Source organism: Bactrocera neohumeralis, chromosome 3 (genome assembly GCF_024586455.1).
Source record: "Bactrocera neohumeralis isolate Rockhampton chromosome 3, APGP_CSIRO_Bneo_wtdbg2-racon-allhic-juicebox.fasta_v2, whole genome shotgun sequence".
Classification (NCBI taxonomy): domain Eukaryota; kingdom Metazoa; phylum Arthropoda; class Insecta; order Diptera; family Tephritidae; genus Bactrocera; species Bactrocera neohumeralis.
The window spans coordinates 73,910,231-73,933,114 of NC_065920.1; the positions used below are offsets into that span (position 1 = coordinate 73,910,231).

The 22,884-nt window shown below is 37.5% G+C and overlaps 1 protein-coding gene across 1 annotated transcript in view; it reads right to left on the minus strand.

The window, feature by feature from the left end:
• LOC126753754 (laminin subunit alpha-1) overlaps window positions 1-22,247 on the minus strand; it is a 67,439-nt gene extending 45,192 nt beyond the window's left edge. The window contains 2 exon segments of the mRNA XM_050465424.1: window positions 20,828-21,317; window positions 21,483-22,247. Coding sequence (XP_050321381.1) covers window positions 20,828-21,317; window positions 21,483-22,247 — 1,255 coding nt within the window.
• Window positions 22,248-22,884: the final 637 nt, after the last annotated feature.

Genomic DNA, 22,884 nt, shown 5'->3' on the forward strand with positions numbered 1-22,884 from the left:
AGACTACTATCACATATAGCTGTCATACAAACTGATCGATCAAAGCCAAGTCCTTGTATGGAAAACTTTTTCATTTGAGGAGATATCTCCATGAAATTTGGCATGTATTATTTTCTGAGTCAACGATAAAATCTCTGAACAAATTTTTTAGATCGGACAACTATAACATATAGCTGCCATACAAACTGATCATTCAAACTTAATTCCCTATAAGATAAACCTTTTTGTTTGACAATATGTCTTCAAGAAACTCGACATAGATTATTATTTGAGTAGGCACTACAATTTTGGAACAAATTGTTCAGATCGAGTCACTATAGCACATAGCTGTCATACAAACTAAACGATCGGATTAAAGTTCTTGTATAAAAACTTTTTCATTTAAGGATATATCTTCATCAAATTCGGCAAGGATTGTTGTCTAAGTCAATGGTCTAATCTCCGAAGAAATTGTTCAGATCGGATCACTAAAGTGAATGACTGTCATACAAATTGACCGATGGAAATCAAGTACCTCTGATTGAGCTTTAATTTATACAAATATGTATTAAAAAAAATCAAATATGTATGTAAACCGTGACAATAAATATACATATATACCGTTATATCTTATATTAACAGAAACAAATATATAATTTTTTTTTTTAATATTTTTCTATAATATAACCTCAGATCGCTCATACTAACTACATACATATGTATATGTATGTATATATTGCATATCGATATATAAATGTTTTTTGGTATGGATGTGTGTGTGTGTACGTGTGCACTTTTGTGTAGCCACAATCTCATTTTAAAATGCATTAAATGTTTGTAATTAAAGCCATTTACAAGTCTTATCTTTACCACGCACCTAAAACTGTCAACGCCAAAGTGTCAGCTGTCATATATCCATACGCATCTGTATGTGTGTGCGTGTGTATAGAAAAATTGTCAGGCCAAAATGCACCAGAGCATATGTACATATGTGTGCTTATGGCTGTATGTCTTTATGTTTGTATATCTGCATGTCTGTCTGCTAACACTTTCCTCGGCGTTGTTGTATGAGCAGCAAATTGGTTTTGTGACAATTTTTCTTTTTTGCAATAAACATAAATCCTAATTTTTAATAGACTAACAGTACACGCATGCATACACATACATACATAAATACATACATACAAATACATATAAGTGTACACTTATTTGTGTTGCATGTAATTTGAAGTTTTCCCGCATCCATTTCCTCGGCGTCCTTTTTTCCAATTTGTCTGGCGTTTGTGGCGAAATTTGCGTGTGTGTTGACACTTTGAAATGTTTTGACACATGTATCGGAAAGTTGAGTCGTGGTCGAATGAATATTATTTATGTAAGAGGCTTTGCCGGCGGAGTAATGCATTGATTTGTGACATTTAATGGAAGTTTTATAAAGTGAAGATCGAAAAAGTATGTATTCCAAAACTTAAGACTTCCAAATTCGGTGGTTAGAGTAATGAGGGGTATTTTCTGGAGATCTCAAACTCGTCGAGGGTATTTCAAGGCATTCCAGAAGGACACAGTTTACAAGGAAAGTGCTATAGGCAACGCCAATTTTACTCACAGCACCGACGTAGCCGCAACGAACCTGTATTTTTATTCTCATCCACAAACCTATTGCTCGAAAGACTGTGTGTGAACAAACTACAGCTTCCTCTGCTTAACAAACGAAGCTTACTTTTATGACTCAGAATCAGTACATTAACTTGGACTTCCAATTTTGGGTTTAGCAAAAATGTAAGTATACTGAGGAAATTTCTATTCTAATGTTTTTAGTGTCATGTTACCATATTTGTGCGTGAATTGTCTATACAACCCAAAAGTTGCCCGCATTATTTACGAGCTTAGAAATGTCAACTCATCGGGGTATATCTTCAAATTGCTGCAGAGATGTGTTCCCCGCTACAACAATAACAGAACCGACTTAACAGAATGCAAGATTGGCCGATGCTGCCGCATTCATTAACTTCTGCTTCATAGAAGTTTTTAAAATGAGCCTACATTATGGAATTATCCTTCTTAGTTAAAATACTATTTTCTAAAGTGATATTCACCAAAATTTTTAAAAACTTTTCTTTTAATTTGACCGCCGACGTCCAGTCATGTTGGCAATGCCAGCCAACATTTTTTCTTAGAAAATACACTACTTTGCTGAGTTTTCTAAGGCTAATACGGGGTCATACTGACTCATAGAGCTTGAGGTCTTATATACGACTAAATATATGACTTATGAGTAAAGAATCATGTTCTCCAAGGACTTAAAATTAAATTTAAACCTTTCAATTTTTTTTTTTTGATGATAACCATTTTGTTCTGGAAATTCACAGAGGCAAACAAAAATTCTTCTTTGCTAATCTTCAGTTTCAAACCTTTTAGATCCCAGAAAAAAGGTTGTTCAAGCTAGCATCTGATTTTTGAGTGCTTTACAAATTACTTCAAGCCCTTCTAAGTAGTTATTACTACACGAAAGATAAAATTTAAGCCTTTTAGTTTTCGAAGATGGAATGAAACATATTCTTTTACGCCATTATTACTGCGGCTCTTTAAGAGACCTTACATAAAACAAATTCAAGGTATCATATCTACTTAAATATTTTCAAAGCAACAAACTATAAGTAATTCCGTTTGATGACAAAAGCTGATCTTTATCGTTATAACTATATTTGTACAGCTGCTATAATAAGGCCTGTTTTGTAAAGAAATCTGTTAACAGAGCATTTTCGGCATACTGTTACTTACTATCAAAAGGGTAAAAATGTAATTCATGCAAGGCGAAAATTATGTGTTAGACAATGCCAAAATTTCGTTCCGGCAATTTCCATCTTGAGGATGCACCACTCGAAAGATTGCTGAAAGATTAAATTTTTCTAAAGCGATCGTTCACAACCACATCCAACGTCTAGGATTATCTAGGATTTTGAAGTTGGATACATAGATTCCTCCTGTTCTTACAGAACGAAATCTGCTCCGTAGCATTACGACTCTGATTTCATTATGAAATGTAAAGAAATGATCGAATTTTGAAGTGCACTATTATTGGCTATGGAAAGTACATAGGTTGTTTATAAGAACGTAAATCACAAGAAATCGTGGTCTAAAAAGAAGAAATCAGCTCAAACCACAAAAGGGTTATGTTGTCTGTTTGGTGGGATTTCAAAGGGCTCGTTCAATTTGGGCTTTTACCCGATAATACCATAATTAATTCTAAAATGTCTTGTGATCAGCTGGACAAATTGAGTGATGCACCGAAACAGAAGAGCCCAGAATTGATTAATAGAAAAGGTGTAGTATTCTATCAGGATAATGCGAGACCTCATACAACTCGCCAAAAGCTTTTGCAGATTGAATGGAATATGAAACCATATCCACCATATTTTCCAGACACCTTCGGACTATAACTTGTTTCAATATATCTTGTTTTTGTATCGAAGATTCTTTACCTCAAATCAGGAGGACAAAAACTACTTAGATTAGTATTTTGCCTGTAAGGGTCAAAAATTTTATGAGCGTGGAATCAGTATCTTGCCGGAAAGATGGCAAAAGTTATTGGATGAAAATGGAAAATTTATAGTTTCATTAAATGTTTTACTCAATAAAAAATCTTGTTTAAATTGTACTAAAAAACGAAATTACTCAGTGAACGACCAATATTCATATACCACACCTTCATACTATGTCTCATGCACTTAATACGAAAGCAAACGTTTGCCATAACTACACAAGAACAGTCTGGCACCCCCAATGCACCGAAACGCTTATAGAGTTAGTTAACTGTTTACTGTAATTCAGCAAAGTATGTAATGTAAGTAATTGAAATTTTCAATCAATCATGGTTTAGCTAATTTCACTACTTTGCACGGCATAACAAATCGAATTACCACCGTTAAATTATAGTTTCGCAGAGTTTTATTTTTTTCCACGAACGTGAACATGTTTTCTAGCAAATGTCTATTAAAGAAAGAGCGTTTAGATTGACGGTCTAGTGATCGACGAGGAATGGGGCATAAATACTTAAGCGACCATTATTGCCGAGTGCAGTGAAGGCGCGAGCATAATGCGGATATTTAGCCGCATGAATGACACAGTCGTAGAGAAAAGTATAGCACGGATACGAAGAAGCATTAACAGACTGAGAAGTGACATTCGAGTCTGCGGTTCAGATGAACTATTTTCTATTCTTTTGCTTGAAGGAACGTGACCTACAGCCATTTTGGTGACCAAGATTTGGATTTAAGAAAACCATGTTATAACAGAAGTCAGTTCCGAGAAAAGTGTGATGCTGTGATGTAGGAGTTAGAGCAAATTTCTTTATTAGTTATAGAAAAGTGCAGTATACTAACAAAATAACAGGTATGTTGTAGATCAGAGATAGAAAGTGGATGATATAATAAACTATAGGTTCATTAGTAATCCACTAATTATTATGAAATATCGATTCCGTCATACCTTCTATCTTTTTTTTGAAACCCTACTCATTTTGATAAAAAGATGCTGTGCATCTGATCAGATTTGAGCCGGAATGTAATGACATATTGTCTTGGTGAAAAATCCAACAATTTCTGCTCATAATTCCGACTGTTTGCGACGAATTGCTTCACGTGGACCCCTTAAAACAGCCAAGTAGAATTCTTTATTGACCGTTTGACTCTGTAGAACGACCTTATGATGAACCACACAAAGGTAATCAAAGACATAAACGAGCATCATCTTGATTTTGACCGACTTTGACATAGTTTTTTCGGTTTCGGCGCATTTTTGGAGTGCTAGAGTCTAGACTCTTGGAACAGTTCCGAAGTAATATTAATAAACTCACGCCTCGCCACCACTCGTTATTCGTTTGATGAATATAGCGTTCTCAGCTGCGCTGTCAGTAATCTCTTTTGCGATCTCTAAGCGCGACGTGTTTGCAAAAGATTTAGCGTTTCAGATTTAGTACGAGTCAAACATTGCTTCATATCCAAAATATTACCCAAATATGATTGGGACCCTCTGCTATTTCTCTGGTGACAATTTTCGAGCATTGTTTCATTAACTTCTTCGATGTTATCGTCATTAACAGTTTAAGTGGATTAATCTTAGTAAAATTTGATCAGATAGTTCGTTTTAAAAGATATCTAATCTAGGTTAGGTTAGATGTCTGATCAAAGATGTGGACTACGATTTACTGTCCTCTATGAAAAACTCCTGTGTACGAAATTATAAATTAGCAAAACGCTTAGTAGCCAATACAAATTTGGACAGGCGTTTAATTTCCATTCCCGCCAGCTCGGTGGGATGTCCGAATGTATGCGCTCCCAAGTGTTTAAGTCTTGACCTCCCAAACGCGGGACAGTCAAGGAGGAAGTGTTGAGTTGTTTCCACCTCATCTTTTTTCATACAGTTTCTGCAGATGGCGTCTGGTAGGAGCCCCAGCCATACTGCGTGGACGCCAATAGGGCGTTAAAAGCCCCAAAACTAAGGAAAGGTTGGCATTACTGAGGGTAAAGAGATCACTACATCTCCTGCGATCGGTCTTCGGCCAAAAGGCTTTTGCAACAGTAAACCCTTCCACCAACCTTTCCCCCATGCTTTGACCCATCCTCCAACGGTTTCTTCTCATCATGATCCAAGTGATCCCGTATGAAGTCAAAGTGAGTAAGTTTTCTTTTAGAAACCCAGACTCTCTGAGTCTGATGGCAACTTTCGGAGCCAAACACCTTCCGAGAGTCATGGGTATAAGAAGAAGAAAAGGACTCGTGAGATTGTTTCTTATAAAAATAGTTATAATATCATCATCTTAAAACAATTATTTCAGTTTATTCCACTGGAGAAATTACTACCCGTACTCATATTTTTCGCTGCGACTGTACGTATTCATACAAAATCCACAAAATCATACCGCAATATGCACTTTGTTGCCTATAAACGTATGTGTAGGGGCAATTAGCATATCAAAATCGTTTTGTGTGTTGCACATATGAATTGAGAGACATGAAAAAACCACATACTTTAAACGTGCCACAAGCTAGGCTACCATCACCCAGAAGCGTTAAAATAACACACATAACAAACAACAGCAAAAAACCGTAAATGCGAAGTGGAAATACCGAAAAATCACACACTGGCATGCATTAAACGACAGCAGACACTCAGTCAGTCCGTCACCCAGGCAGTCACTTCGTGAAGCGAACGCAAACAAGCGTAGAGCCAATCAAGCTTTCAAGCAAGCGCGCAAGCAAACAAATCAATCGCTTCGCTTGGTAAAGTAAAATCGAAAAAAAAAATGCAAGTGACTCAAAAAACCAAAATGCAAAATATTTTTTTGGAGTAAAAATGCACACTTTGCGTTAATTTGAGGTGTGTTCAACTCAACGCGCTGCGAGGCAGTTGCGGAATTTCTAAATGCCGCGCGCATGTTGCGGTGAAGGAACATTTTCCAATGTGTGTACAAAGTTTGAAGTTAAATATTTTTTAGAATGTGAAAATATTTGCGAATATTGTAATTTATTAAATGCATTTTTAGCGTTTTTTCTTAGTTGTGTTATGTAGTTGTAAGCATAACGGATTTGACAAATGAATTGTTAAATTGTGGCATTGTTAATTTGCATTTCATATTTAAATTTTTCTTGCTAAACTAGATTTGCCATCACTTCATCAAAAAATATGCGGTAGCACAGTGGCACTTTGGTAGTGACGGGTTGATAGCAATGTTGCTCCGTTGACATTTTGGTGTCATTGCGCTTAACACCCTCACCGCTATGATCAGTCTCATGAATACCCTGTCGGAAAAACTAGTATTTATAAGCTACTAGGAGTTCACGCAAGTCAGGAAAGTTCACTGAGCGTCATTCACTTAAGAATGGCCAGACATGATTCTTTTACATACGGCTCAAGCAGCTCACGACCTCCGGTCTTATACCAAGTATCCTCTGGGTAGCCAAAAAACATCTGTTTGAAGGCGAGCTAAATTGAGAAGGCGAAACATATATACCGACCAGTAAAAAATGAACTGCAGAGTAGGCACGGGTGTATATTTCGAAGATCTGGACATTTATCTCTCTATCCGTCTACCGAACGCGGCTAGCATCTTCCAAGCGGAGTACTGGGCATAGAGAAGACCTGCGAGGCTTTATTGAATAACTACGTGAGGATACATAAAGCAACATTATACCCGCATAGCCAGACGGCTCTTCTGGCCTTGTCGTCTCCCATGACTAATTCCAGCATAGTCCTTAACTGCCAGAAGGCGCTGAGCTCACTAGAAAACAAACTCCACCTAACAAACGCCACAGGATCATTTTCGGCAACGAAAAAGCAGACGAGTTGGCAAAGGCGGGAGCTTTCCTCAACGAATCCGAGGCAGAGTTAATACCAAGCCCTCCGGGATCGATCAGAAGAGAGCTTAATATACAATTTCAACGATTAGGTCCAGGAAAAATATTCTCAGACTAACTGCTACCATAACAGGGCATTGACCATTTGGAGAACTTGCATTCAAATGGGTATGCCCTAAAATAACATTCGCCGAGACTGCGAACTAGTATCGCATAAGTAAACAATTTTCCACTTTCTCTGTGAATGCTCAGCCCTATCGCAGATCCGACACAGAACACTTGGAATCCATCAAGCATGAAACCTTGAATGAATATCTACAAAAACATATCGGACATTAGTAGCTTCATCCAAATCACAAAATGGTTTGAACGAGAAGATGCAACGTGATAGCAATCATAAAAAGGTCTACGACTAGTGCTAATTGAGTCCGAAACATAACAGGGGCTGCACTCCTACCTGCCACCAACAATTTTAGTCACTATCCTCCGTCAAAAGTATATAGAAATTTTTTTAATAAATTCATATGTCGGTTTTGCAGCGCTTAATCCCAATTAGTAATTTTTCGCTTGTCAATTTATAATTTTTTTAATATTAACTATTTTTGTTGTTGATAAATTTGTGTTGTGGCTACACTTTTTTAGTAAAATAGCGTGTTTTGCTGTGTTGAAATGTGACAACTCTGTTTTACCATTTATTTATTTATATTACATTCTCGCCACGCTTTGACCATTCACATATGTACATATGCATACCCACGGCAATTAGCAACAATTGTTAGTATTTTTGTAGTGCCACATGTCGCAGCTCAAGCCTGTTGCAGTTACAACATAACACTGTCTGTTGCCGCCTGCATTGAATGCCAAATGCTTTTCGTTTCACATATTCAAAATGTGCTCGGTAATCGATTTTTGTCGTGGGTGTGCACGAAACGGCTACAACAACAAGTAACAGGCGCGAGTGACATTTCTCAAATGTCATTGTTGACACTATTGACGGATTATTGAACTAGATTTTGTAACCTATTTCCTTTTTTGTTGTAAGCTTATGGAAACATAAACAAATAAATGAAAACAAATCTGTTTGTGAGTAATTTTGTTTGTTTGCGCCCAAAAATGTGTAAATACTTGGCTAATTAGTGTCGAATAACCTTGAGAAAATTTTGTAGCTAATTAATTTTAGTCTCATAAAAGCCGATTGTACTTAGCGACTATCTATAGGGCAAGTGCTGGTTTGTATACACATATCCGTCGTTGGTACGAACTCGAGAAGTGTATTTTTCATGTATCAGGGGAGTTAGTTCTAAGACAGGTGTTTATTTCTGAATGACTGATACTATATTTTATAGCATAGGCGAAATACTAAAGAAAACCTGTGAGGTGCAGCTTCTTAGATTAAGCTGGTGAGTATGATGTTTCCATAAAGTTTTTTTTTATAAATTCGATCTGAAATTTCAAGGCGCTTTTAGAAAAAAAATGTGTCTGGTGGATTGATTATTTTCACCAAAAGAAAGTCTACAAATGACAGAAAGAGAAGTAGTCATCCTCGTTTTTATTGAATCAATCCAGCTATAAAAACTGTTCGCCAACGCATTCCCTTAAAAATAACAGAAAATTATGTCAAGGGAAATGCATATATCGATTAGATATACATTATGTATATGACAATACACTTGCAGCAAAATATGCTCAACAAATGCAAGCGATGTCTTCTGTTTCACGTGGCAAACAGCTATTTTATAGTCAAGCAAAAGGACATAACAGCCTCGGGTGGAGCCATGTGTGGAAGTTCACGCAAGTGAGGAAAGTTCTCTGAGCTCCATTTACTTGGGAATGACCTGCAACGATTCTTACACATATGACTCATGACGAGCTAAAGTGAGAAGACGAAGTATCCCTGCCCAGTGTTGTGCGGTGGGTTTGGGACCCGAGAGAGAAAAACACTTCCAATGAAAAGAAGAAAACAACATAGCTATTGAATAAGCTTTCAAAACCCAAAGTTTACACAAAAGCTTCCAAAGACGCAGAAAATGTTATTTCAAGGGCTCAACATGGTCAACAACCAGCTGCTGTTCTGGTTCGGGCATGCGGTTCTCGTAAAGTCGTTACACATCTTCAGTTCTGTTAAAAACCAGTTAAAACTGGGCAAAAAGTATATCAGCAGGATATTTTAGAAGGTGTGGTAAAGCAGTTAACCAATACTCTCTGCGATGGCTCTTTCATAAACGTTTTACTCCAGCACAAAAGACAAAAACCACCCAGGAGATGACCGAATTATAACAACATCTGTAACACTTGGGTGTAATGAAATGAAATCGGTCCCTTTCTGAAGCGAATGGTAACAGGAGATGAAAAGTGGATCAAATGCGACAATAATGTGCAAAAAAGATTATGATCCAAGCGCGGTGAAGTTCAACAAATGGCAAAAGCCAGGACTGATTCCTCGAAAGGTTATGCTGAGTGTTTGGTCGTATTGGAAAGGGATCATCTACTATGAGGTCCTCCAGCCTGTACGAACGATTGATTCTACATTTTACTGTCAACAACTGATGAGGTTGATGCAAGGAATCGAAAAAAAACGGTTAGAATTGATCAACAGAAAGGGCTTGGTCTTCCATCAGGACAACGCTAGACCTCACACATCTTTAAAGACTCGGCAAAAACTGGGAGAGCTTGGCTGGGAAGTTTTGATGCATCCACCATATAACCCTGACCTTACACCATCAGACAACCATTTGCTTCGGTCAATGCAGAACTCCCTAAATGAAGTAAAGTTGGCTACAAGAGAAGACTGTGAAAATTACTTGTCGCAGTTTTTCGTCGAGAAACAAGAAAAGTTTGACATTGATGAAATAATGTGTCTAAAAAAAATAAGTTGAAGTTTGATTACAAATACGAAAAGACTTTTTCGACTACTCAATATAATGTTAGAGTGATAAATTGTGAGTCATAAATTATCATATATCGCAAGAGAGAGCTTAAAATATTATCAATTTGTAAGACATTCGGATCTTTTCACTGAGGCTACAGCGCTACACGGCATATAAAATCTAAGACATTCATAATTTTCTTAAGTATTATAGAGCAATATTAAAACATGCCATGGATTAGGTAGGTCTTATGATGCCAAGTAAAATATTATGAGAAATGAACTCCAAACGGCTATATCTGCTAAATTTAGGTGAATTAAAAGATCTCCAACTTGCTGATTTGGTTACGTCGGGCCATCCAAATGGTTTCCGTTGTCGCACGCCTTAGAGGATAACGGATAAGTCACTTTTAGGGCATAAATTCATCATGGCATGGCAACTAGAAGATCCTAATGATCACCACTATCAGCTAGTATCAATGAAACCCGCTCTGCATTGCGCTTCATCATGAAAGCTCGCGCAATTCCAACATTCTAAGCGATATTGCCAAGCCGATAAGACATACGTATATACATAAATACTTCATAATTATTACACGTAATAATAAATTAAAATTTGCGCAACAAGTTTGCTACAACAGCGCCGATCCACTACTCCATTAAGCTGATATGTTGATACATAAATGTCTAAAGACTTTGAAAGCTTCACAAATCTCCGATCTGCACCGTAAATGAGTGGCCTTATCAGTATTTTGCACTTTGCGCCTGTCAAATATGAGTTCAATTTCAATTAACTCAGCCAACAGCTGGCCAAAAACAACTATTACAACAACAAAATAAACCACAAAATCACGGCAAAGCCAGCTCAAAACAATCACAACAAATAACGTACACGGCTACCGAGCGCACAGCCGCCGCGGCCACCGGTGAGGTTGGCGCGTGATCGTGTGAGCTAAGTGAAAAGCCAGATCGGCGCGCGAGCAATGAATTTTCATTCACACATTCACTTTTGCGCGGATCGCTTACCAAAAAACGAATAATCACCCCCAACACCGCAGCGAAGTACCGGACAAGTAAGAGGCGGCGCCTGCGGCTGTGGCTGCGGAGAAAAATGCCCGCAATCGAAAAGGCTGGTTTAAATATTTTATAGCCGCAGTTTAAATTAAAAACATGTCGTTAATAAAGATAAAATGCTGGCGATATTGTTTTTCAATCAAGCGACAAAACAAACGGCGGCACGAAATACAATACGCGCACACACACACATACACACGAAGACACACGAACTTTTGTACATACTAACGAGCTTTAATGGTAACGGCTATAGAGTGGCGGAAATGTGCTGTTTTTCCAGTGCCACTTTGACTGGACTTGAAGAGCAAGTAGATTGGTGTTTATGAGCATAACCAAAACATTTGGTAATGCAAAACGCCAACTGATTGAATAAAAGTACTCACGCGATGAGGATGATGCTGACCAGTGGGGCTAATTTGCACTCAGTGTTAAGTTTCTTTGAAATCATTAGTTTATGGAACTTACCTGGAATGTAAGAAAAAATTTTGTTTTTATAGTATTGAAGCATAAAGATATTATTACATAAATTTTATAAATTGTATATAAAAATAATAATAAAATAAAATTTCGGTATCCCGAAAATTACACTTAATAGTTTCGGGATTACGGCCTTTGAATTTAACTTTGCAAAAAATTTGTTAATTTTATAAATTATATACAAAGAATAAATAACATTTCGGGATCCCGAAAATTACACTTCACAGTTTCGGGACCACGGCATTGGGATTTAAGTTTGCGAAAAAAATTAGGTTTTTTCACAAAATTGTTCATTGAAGATTGAATTAGAATTTAAATAGATTAATAAAATAAAAGAAAAAATATAACGATATTATAAGAAAACGTTTATTTTTTTAGTGTTGAGCATGTAAAATTATTGTATATATTCTATAGATTTGGTACTTAAATAATCTGCAAAAAAAAAAATCGGGATCCCGAAATTTTAATTTCATACTTTCGGGACTACGATATCGGGGTTTAAATTTGCAAGTTTGTTTCTTGCCAACTTTTTATATTTAAGTGATTACTGGCGATGCTGTAGAAAGGAGATTTCGGAAGCCCGAAATGAAATTTTATACTCGCGGGACTTTAATGTCAGGATTTGAGTTTTCGCGTAAAAAATTAGTTTCCTACCAAAATTTTCATATGCAGGTGGTTAGTTGCGATGCTAAAGACAGGAAATGTCGGGATCCCGAAATTTACATTTCATACTCTCGGGCCTACGACATCGGCGTTTGAGTTTGAGTGAAATTGTTTCGATCTAAAATTTTTCAAATAGTCTCGGCGCAACGGACTTGATATCAGTTTGCAGTAAAAAATAGTTTTTGCTCTAAGTTCTTATTTTTGATGAGATTAATATTCAAATGAATGCTAGGTAGACAAAATTTTAGCATCCAAAGTATCTATAATTCGGCTAACTTTCCGATATTTCCAAAATTTCAAAATGTTACAAAAAAAATTTCGGGATCCCGAAATTTATATTTCATACTACGTAGACAAAATTTTATATTTTCAGGAACATGGTTTCAAATAACCGATATTTTGCTATTTTAATTTCCAAAATATCGATAATTCGGCATCACTTTCTGATATTCAAAACTATAAATAACTTCCGTTTTAAAATGATATATCGGGGCTGCGACATCGGAATGTGAGTTTGTGGAAAACATGTTTTTTCGTCCCAAAATTTTTTATATTCAACTAATATTAATATATATGTATATTAAACTGACTGCTATGTTGACAAGATCGGCATCCCGATATTTAAACTTCTCGAAATAAGGAGCTTGTTATCAGTTTGCGGTAAAATAAGCTCTCAAAGTTGTCATTTTTGAAGAGATTGTTTCGTAGAAAAAATTTCATAATTTCGGCATCATGTTTTCAATGCGATAGATGTATTGGCATTCTAGTTTTCAAAGTGCGGACATTTCGGATTTTCTTTTCGATTTTTCGAAATTATGTTTTCAAAAAACCGTTATATTTATATTCTAGGTTTGAAACCATCGGTAATGCGGGATAAATTTCCGATATTTCCGAAATTTCACAACTTTAAGTATCTCCCGAATACCGGAAATAAGTGAAAAATGAGATTTCTTCAAGTTTCCTTCTGCATTTCGGAAGGGTTCGACGATTTCCTTTACTAAGACAGCTCCTCTCTTTATTTCCCAAACATAAAAGGTCTTAAATAATGCAAATAATATCTAACGGAGGCGTTCCATCGTATGTGTCAAAGAGAACTCTGTTCTGTCTCTACGATTTCCGTATGAAATAACAGTTTCCAGTTTTCTTCAAAAGCTAACGGTTTTCAAAAACCATCGCTATAATTTATAACTGGTAAATATACAATTAATTTTCTCATTGAGTGCAATTTTTAATTCTCTATTGACAAATGAAGTTAGCAAACGAGTATCACACCCGCTCACGGCACATAACCTAAAAAAATCGTCAAGTGACAAGCAAGTGGGTTGTGTCAAGAGAGTTGATTGAACGTTTCGCGCCCGAGTAAGTTTTCATTTTCGCCTTTACAGTTTTTGTTTTTTGTTTTGCACACATTTTCACAAGGCGTAAAAAGCGGATATTTCGTGCGCGATTGTCGCCCACAATGCTGCCACAGTTTTCGTTTTCTACAAAAGTCACCTACTTAACACAAGTGCGATGTATATGTATACGTGATTTGTGATTTGTATGTAAATAAAAGAGCTGCGGAGTGTTGTGTGCCGCATACACACTTGGTTGTCAATTTTTGAATTTTTATTTTATTTTTCACACATTTTTTTGGTTTATCAAAGCAGATATTTATAGGAAATTTTTTTTTTCAATTTTTTTTTTTCTAAATTTTTTTCTTCCAAAATTTTTTTTTGATTTTTTTGTATTTGTTTTTGCTTTGCAACTGAATTTTGTTCAATTTTTGTAGCATAAAAATGCCGTCAAAGGTGTAGAACTCGTTTCACGCGTGGCAAGCACATGTTGCAAGCGCTCTAACTGCAGCCAATTTTACATATGCCGTTATGTATAAAAAAATAAAAGTTTTCATACAAAATTCTTAAAAAATCTGTGTTTCTTAATGCCTAACTTGTTTTCTTTGTTACGCCTTTTGGAAATCACCGCATGCGCTGCCTTTAAATCACCATTTTCATGTATATATCTTGACACTTTTTGTTGTACACACCATACATACATGCTGTACATATATATTATATATGTTGCGTGTCTGTTATGCCATCATAAATTTCCTTTTTGTGTAAATATATAAATAAAAAATTGTTTTGAGATCATAACTTGGCGCTTTCCCGCTCTTGGCAACTCTGGCAGTCTACTGTTCGATTTTGGTTTTAGCGCCTAATTTATTTATGCACTTTTGTAGTTACAGCTGACGCACGATATCATAATTTCGACCAGACTTTTTCCACTTTTTGCTCATAATTATAATTTATGAGTTTGGCAAATTGTTTTGAAGTTTACGAAAAAGCGATAAACAGGTGTTGAAAAATGCCCGAAAATTGCTGCACAGTTGCAAACTGAGTTCGGTAATGCATCTTATGCAAGCGGTCGGCCGAAAATTAAAAGTCATAAATTGAAAATTTTCCATTAATAACATAAATAGTGGCTAAAACTTAGATAAATATGTAATTAGACTCGATTTTAAGCTTTATTTTAGACTTTGCTTTGGAGTTTAAACCTACGAAAGTACTAGTCACATAAATGCAAAACTAATTTTTTTCAACACTATTTTTCTCTTCACACATTGTTGTAGCTCTGGTAAATACCACTTTTTCCTTTGAAATGGTACTAAAGGTTTACTCAGTGTTATGAAGATTAAACTACTTAGACTATTCTAGATCCAGACAGCTAATTCGTTGATTGAATAGTGAATAAAACGTATTTTTTCCTTAGCTTGCATAAAAGGTTTGCTCAAACTTAATAAAATATTTATCTAGATTGAGAACTTTGAGATTGCATAGTGAACGGGAAGAAGGTGCTACAATTTGGTAGTTCCTCTAGAAATAGAGTGCAGAAGAGAGATATAAAGATATAGAAATAAAGATAGCTTTTCTTTTCTAGAAGGAGAGCACAATTAATTGTATCATGTTCTTCCGGATCACCAGATTTCTAACGTAATATATTCGTAAATATGTTTCCTCTCAATTGTGAAATCGAATACACACACAACCACACATAATTAATCCAAGCAATGGACCAAGACGTTACAATCAGTATTATTAAATCTTGGAATGAGATAACAAGAAGATCATTGAAAGAGCTATGGCACTACCGCGATGAATGGTTCAGGACCTACCACGTTAGTGGATGCTGCAGAGCGGGCAAGCTCATCAGCTAGTTCATTCCCGTTATACCTTTGTGACCGGGCACCCAGATGAGGTGCACTTGATTACGTTCCACTAAGCTATTCAGCCGTTCTTTACACTCTTGCACCAGCTGGGATTTTTTCTCATAGGCAGAGATTGCTTTAAGTGCCGCTTGAGTATCGCTAAGTATGGTTATACGTTCGTTGCGATAGTTCCCTTTATGCACCGACTAATGCCAAAGACTTCTGCCTGATGCTCGGAAAACTTCCCATAGGTATGGAGAGTTTGGTGCGTGATCCTGCGTCTCCTGCACCAATTCCCTTAGACGTTTTCGAGCCGTCGGTGTACCACTTGATTATACTATCCCTAAGCAGTAGCTCGAGATCATTCTATTCAGCCTTGCTGCTAAGGGTAGCCTTGAGCTTCTTTGTGAAGTTTACCCTTTTGGTAATGCTTTCCCTTGAGAGAAGAGCCACTTAACTCTTTCATCCGCTGGAACGAGATTCCCTTATCTTTGCCACACACTTCAACTGCTGTCAATTGTAGCAGTGTGTGTTTGGCTACCTGGTGAAGGGGTGTGACTACTAGGTGAAGGGGTGTGAGATCAACCATGACTTCTAGTGCGCATTTTACGATCATGCTATACAACTACTTGACAATCTTTGGCTTGCAGCCCCATGATTTACCAGCTAGTCGATTGTGCACCGTTAGTGCATGCTCAGGTCAACATGCTGCTTCCACCGCAGAGTGGGATCCAGCGTGAGACCAAAACATTTGACAGTGTTAGACATCTTTACCTCTCTGCCCCCAAGTGTTTGGTATCAGAGGCCAGGCTGGGACCTATGTCTCGAAAACGGGACGATGGTCCTCTTAGAGCGGTGGATATTCAGTTCAACTCCAGTGCTCCATCCTTTAGCCAGGTTTAAACCTATTTGTATTAAGTCGCAGAGAGTGTACTCAAATTTGCTCTGGATATAATGACAATGTCATTCTCATATCTTTGACAGCGGATCCCATTGTCAGTTAACAAAACTAGTAGGTCGTCCACGGGAAGGCTCCATAACGAAGGGGGTAGCACTCCAGCCTGTGAGCAACCTTTTGTAGTGCCGAGTCGCGTCTTGGTATCCCTTACTGTGATGTCAGCTATTAAGGTGCGCAGTACGGTAACGCAAACTACATTAGATGCCTTCATGACGAAATGGCAGAAAATTGGAAACACCAAATTGACTGAATGATCTCACTGACTTAGAATTATATTTGCTTCTATAAGTTCTATATTTTTTATATTGTTTTTATTTTATTTTTAAGAAATAATTGTTTACTTTTATTTTATACCAAACCATCTTCCCCTAACTCAATTATTTACTTGTTGAGATAGCCGCGTTGGGCGCTGTTTCGCGTTACGCCCTACTTTGATGGAACTTATTCTAATTGTATATACAAACATGTAAAAATATTTGAGAACTTAAATTCATGCCTTTAGCACTAAGTGTCAAAACGGTAGCTTATAGCGACACAAAGTCTGCTGCACTAATCACACTTTCTTTAAATGAAATCTTATTAATTTTCACTGACAGAATCCGCACGCTTACCACAAGTTAATTGAATCTTTCGCGTTTATATGCCACATATTGTGGTTACCCTCCAGATCCAGTGCAAGTCAGCAGTGAAAGAAAGTCATTAGGAAAACGTATGGTTTTTAGATCGCGTGTCACTTTTTATTGAAGAGTGAAAATCGACTGTAGTTTTCTAACGCTTGCCACGCGCCGCAGAAAATGAAATCAAAACCGAAAATTGTGGCATGAGCAAGCCAACTCATGGCAGAAGACTTAAGCTGGATCAAATAGAGCTGAATAAAGATTATATTGTGTATATGTGTTTGTAAATGTGTATGTATACGTGTCTATATATAATATATTACATATGTACAGACGATGGGCGTTGACATAGATGTTGCGGTTAGGGTTGTAGAGGGAGCTTAGACAGCTTAAAAGATAAACCAATCTTTGTAAAGAGAGTAGTATAAGATTTTGTCGTATACATATGTATATACATATACATGTATATAAATACATTTGGCTATTGTGATATGCAATTTGTATATATACATACATATAGATATAACGAAGAACTTCAATTGGAATATCTAAAGAATGTGGCTATATTGGGTGCCCAACCAATAAGTACTATAATGCCTGTCCGCCTGTTTGAAAAATTCTTTGAATTGACGAGATAAATTCACATAATTTGGCATGGCTTATTATCTAAGGCAATGACACTATTCTTGACAAAATTTTTCGGATCGGACCACTATAGCATATAGCTGCCATACAAACTATTCGACCCAAATTAAGTTCTTGTATGGAAAACTCTTTGAATTGACGAGATAAATTCACATAATTTGGCATGGCTTATTGCCTAAGGCAAGGACACTATCTCCGAAAAAATTGCTCAGATAGAACCACTATTGCATATAGCTGCCATAGAAACAGACCGATTAAAATCAAGTTTTTTTATGGAAACTTTTGTATTTGTTTATAGGTATCTTGTTCATATGTATTTTTGATTTATTTTCTTAGCTTCGGCGCTTAATAGTTGATTGAGGTTATGTATGACTATCTGCATTTCCTTTATAAATCTTAAATGCCCCAACATACTTCAAACATATGGTAATATTCATCTCTCATTCGATTTTTCATTTCTTTGAAATTTAATACACCACACACTTCGGACAAACAGCGCATTTTTCAGCTTGGGAGGGCCGTCATTTGTCAGCTCGCTGAGTAAAAATTATTAATAGAGTAAATTAAGAAAATGTTCGGAAAATATTCGGAAGATTAGGCTACATTCATATAAAACACACCACAGCAAACAAAAATATTTATTGACATTTAATATGCTCAGAAATGTGTATGTCCGTCCATCCATATGATATTTGACTATTTTGTATTTATGTTATATTAATCTTATTTCCATATACATACATCGTTATATATACAGCTATGTAAATTTGTAATGAAAATTTCGTAATTGAAGCCGCGCTTTATTTTCTGTCGTAAGCTGAGAGCTCAATATTACAACAACATCAACTGAAATATGCGTTCATATTCGTAAAAAAAGACAGCTTGTCGGCTTCGGCTGGCTTAACTTCTTATCTGCGCAAAGCCCTCATTAGCAGCACAATCGGGGTATTAAATTTTTTATTAAGTGTCTTAATGTGTCGATGTCTGAAGTGTAATTAAATAAAAAATTCATTGTTTCTGCTTTTGACCCGTAAAATCTAGTTTTTTGATAGAGTCATTGTTATAAAAAATTAAAATAATTTTTATTTACTTTATTATATGTGGCTTGTAAGTATAAAGATCGATAATTGTAAAACCAAACTAACAAGCTTCTGGAATATATTCGCCTGCTTTGATAAAGGCGCTGTGGTTGATACTTATTTGAAATATCTGGTGAAGATAGACCACTTGGATTATATACGTACAAAGTTAAAAGGTGCTCTCGCTCTCTCCTTAGTAAGCTCTCATATTTTAATGCTTTGGTTGAGAGCATAGTTAGCATCTTTTTTAAACAGCAATCAAAGGCAGAAGCTCATCGGCAACAAGCTGATTGGACTTTGTCTGTGTGGTTTTAGACTTAGAAAATCTACTATTGACCAGATATTCAGTATGCGTCAAAGCTGGGAATAGGCCCTGCGAAAAGATGTTGGACGCAGCGCGAAAGAGAGCAGCCTTAATGCCGCTATGTCTGAATTAGACATTCTCGCAAAGCGAATACAACTAGGTAAACTGACGATGAGCAACACCTAAAGCTCCGTCGGGATCGGAAATGACCTCTCCGAGCCGTACGAATTGTTTAAGGTTTTAAACAAGGATATTAACTTATCGTATGAGTTCTTCAATCTATTGTTGGACTATAATCGAGTAGATCGTGTTAAGAAGAAAAATCAAAGGCAGAAGCTTTTGCGATATAAAAGAGGCTTTTCTCCTTTTAACTCTTGCAATGGTTGCTTAGTTTCTCTTATGATATTGGGTTATGAGTTATCACTCAGAGCTGCGAAACTGGCCTCTAATATACCTTCAGGCAATTTGAGAGTCAACATCTAAGTAGGCAGCCAAGTAGCATTCAAGGCAGTAACCCCGCACATCGGCCAGAAGTGGCTTGGGAATCACGGCAGCTGTGAAAAGTGTTGTCAGAAGTAAGCAACTTTACTTCTACTGAGTGCCAGGCTACAGAACCATCGATGGCAATGAGATAGTGGATGAGATTGCCAAGAATGGTGAACGGCTAACTCCCGAAAATGTGATCAACATTGGGAAACTCATGCTACCTGAGTGCAAAACTACAAAAGTCATGTGAAAAACGGTAGAGCGGAAGTACACAAAATTTCTATTGACACTCGATAGATGAGGCAGTAGGAACATGATCGGAATACTAACTGGTCACTGTCTGCTACCCAAACACGCCCGCAGATTAGGGCTAACAGTGAGACCACAGTGTCTGTTGAAATTCGCGTCAAGCGCAGACATCGTAAAAGATAACTACTGCTCATGGATCTAGTAACTGGTATTGGAAAGAACCAAAACTGGTCTATGCTTGGCTTATTGGCCTACCAGATTAAACTTACCTATTTCTCAGAGTATCGCTAGTTTGACGTCATTACCAGAAGAACGCCTTAGCAACAAAAAGCTTTTATGAAATTTTATAGCATAAAAGAGATTTTATGAAAATTATTTCAACTGTATTCTGTGGAGGTAATACTAATATTGTCTAGTCTGAAAAATTTGATTACAACTCTACGCTTATACACAAACCAAATTAAAGAATATTTTGGATTGTGTTTTAGGTGACGGGGAATTGTGTAAAGATTTTGAATTTGAGAACTTTGATCTCTATACCTACTTCTTTTACAAATAATAATAAGCAGGCAGAAAAGCACTGAAAGGGAAAGAGCATTTAACATATCAGGCGATCACCTCAGAATTTCAGTAAATTTCTGCAAATCAAAAATATTTTTTTTATATAAGAATAAGTAGTGATTTCAAGGAATAATTTAACTATTGGCATTTTGGGGGGAGAATAGACTGGTAGTAATTTAAGATCACTTTGAAAAGTCGAATTTTGGTGTTGAACTAAAAAATTTTCCACTCTTCTTCATAAAATCTATGCTTCTTATATAAGTCTCACGTAAAAGATTGCTGCAACTTTCAACACTGCATTTGAACACAATGAGACCGCCTTTCACTTACCCCTTGGCCTTGTACGCTGCTGCGGGTGCACCGGTATGAAGCGATGCGGCACCAAACGCACGCTCGGTGGGCATGGCAACGTGCCAATATTGCGATACACCACGATGTCCGTGTTGCCCTGGACGACGACGTGATCTTGACGATTCTGTATCGTTGTAGTGTCGTAGACGGTATGTTGCTGGCTCTGCGGTTGTTGCTGATGGGTGTGCTGATGTCTAGACGTTATGCTGCTTGAATTGCTAACAGCATGTTGCTGTTGTTGCTGTTGTCTATGTTCATAACGATGTTCGTTTGGAGGACCTTGTGGTGGCTGCTGCTGTATGTGTTGTCGTATTGTGGTTGTTGTATTCGTTGTGATTTGCTGATGATGATGATGATCGATGGACGTGCTGATGCGTAGGGTGGTGGCTGGTGTGTCGGGTTGCGGTATGAAATGGTATTGTTTTTGTAAGTGCGAAGTTGGTGGCACGCGAATTTGTTGTTGTAACTGCTGTTGTTGTTGTTGCCTTTGTTGCTGTTGGTAATAGTGGCCTTCGCGGGGATTATATGAGAATTGTTGTTGTTGCTGTGTGAGCAGCAATCTGTGTGGTTGTTGTTCTGGTTGAAGCGATTGTTGTTGTTGTTTTTGTATGAAATGTGCTTGTTGTTGTTGTACTGCATCTTTAGTCCGCTTCAACTCATCAGGTCGCTGCAGTTGGCGCTGCTGTTGCGCAGACTGTTGTTTTTGTTGTTGCAACTGTCGCTGCCTTTGCCGCTCCTGCAGCGTTTGTGGCTTTCGCACATTCTTTGGTATATTTTCCGCATTCAACCGTTGCACCGCACCAGCGGACATGTTGCGTGTTGCCTGCGCGGTTGCATTCGGTTGTCCGCGCGGCAGCAACACTTTTCGCCGTTTGCCTTTGTAACGCTGCGCCACCTGCGTTGACCCCAATGCTCGCTCTGTTTGATTTTGCATTTTCGTGGGATACTTGCGCCGCAGCTTTCGTTTGGTTGGTGGCGATGTTGCGGGCAACATTGTTGCAGCAACATCATTTTGTACACTCTCATTGTCAACACTTACGCCACTTCGGCTATGACTTACACTATTTACACTAACACTATTATTTACAGGTTTCACTGTACTCTCCACAAACGAGAGCAACTGATTGGCACTGGATGCGCTGTCATCTGTCAACATGTGGACGCAACGCATATGTTGCGCGGCATGTAGCAGGCAGAAGAGCAACAGCAAAGGTCGCACTAAATACGCCATTTGCCGAAGGTGGCGGTGGCATTTCGTAGATTTTCGTTTGTCGCGTTGTTTTTGTTGCTGTTTCTGTTGTTGCTTTGCGGAAGTGGCGCGCGTTCGCGTGTCACATAACTGTTGTTTGCTATCAGCGATAAATGTCACGCTGACAGTTCGCTTGACAAGCGCTGTCATTTTTAATTCTTGCACTGTTTATGTTATTCTATATTTAATTGAAAGCATTTGTTGTTTTTGTTCGTGGCGAAACATATTTTCAATCGTTGACAAGTCACATTTGCTATTTGTTATTGGTGTGGCAGGAGAAAAGACACTTATATAAATAGTTGCACGAATTTAAAAAAATAATAAATTTTGACATTTGCTTTTGACAGCCGCAGTGTTGCATTTCTATTTAGTTGAATTTATATTTTTCAGCGAGGAATACAAGAAATATCCGTGGCGACCTGTTGCCGCGTGTACAACTCAATTAATTGCCGTTAATTTGCAATTTGTCTTCCCTCAGCATTTAACCCACTTTCGGCCTAAATCTCCAGCGGTCGGCTTACAGACGCGTAGCTGCGGCATAGCAGAAAAACGCCAGCCAGCGTTGCCCCACTGCGCTTAGAGACCGGCATATGTGTCTACACTTTTCCCTCCCGCCGTTGCTGCGCCATGTGGCGCGTAGCAGCTGTCGCTTTAACCACATGCGGTGCATTACGCGCAATCAGTTAATTATATTCGGCGAAATTTTATTGCTCAATTGGCATTCGCATGGCGGCGCACGGCGGGTGTCCCCAGCGCGCGATATTTTGTTACCAAAAATATTAAATAT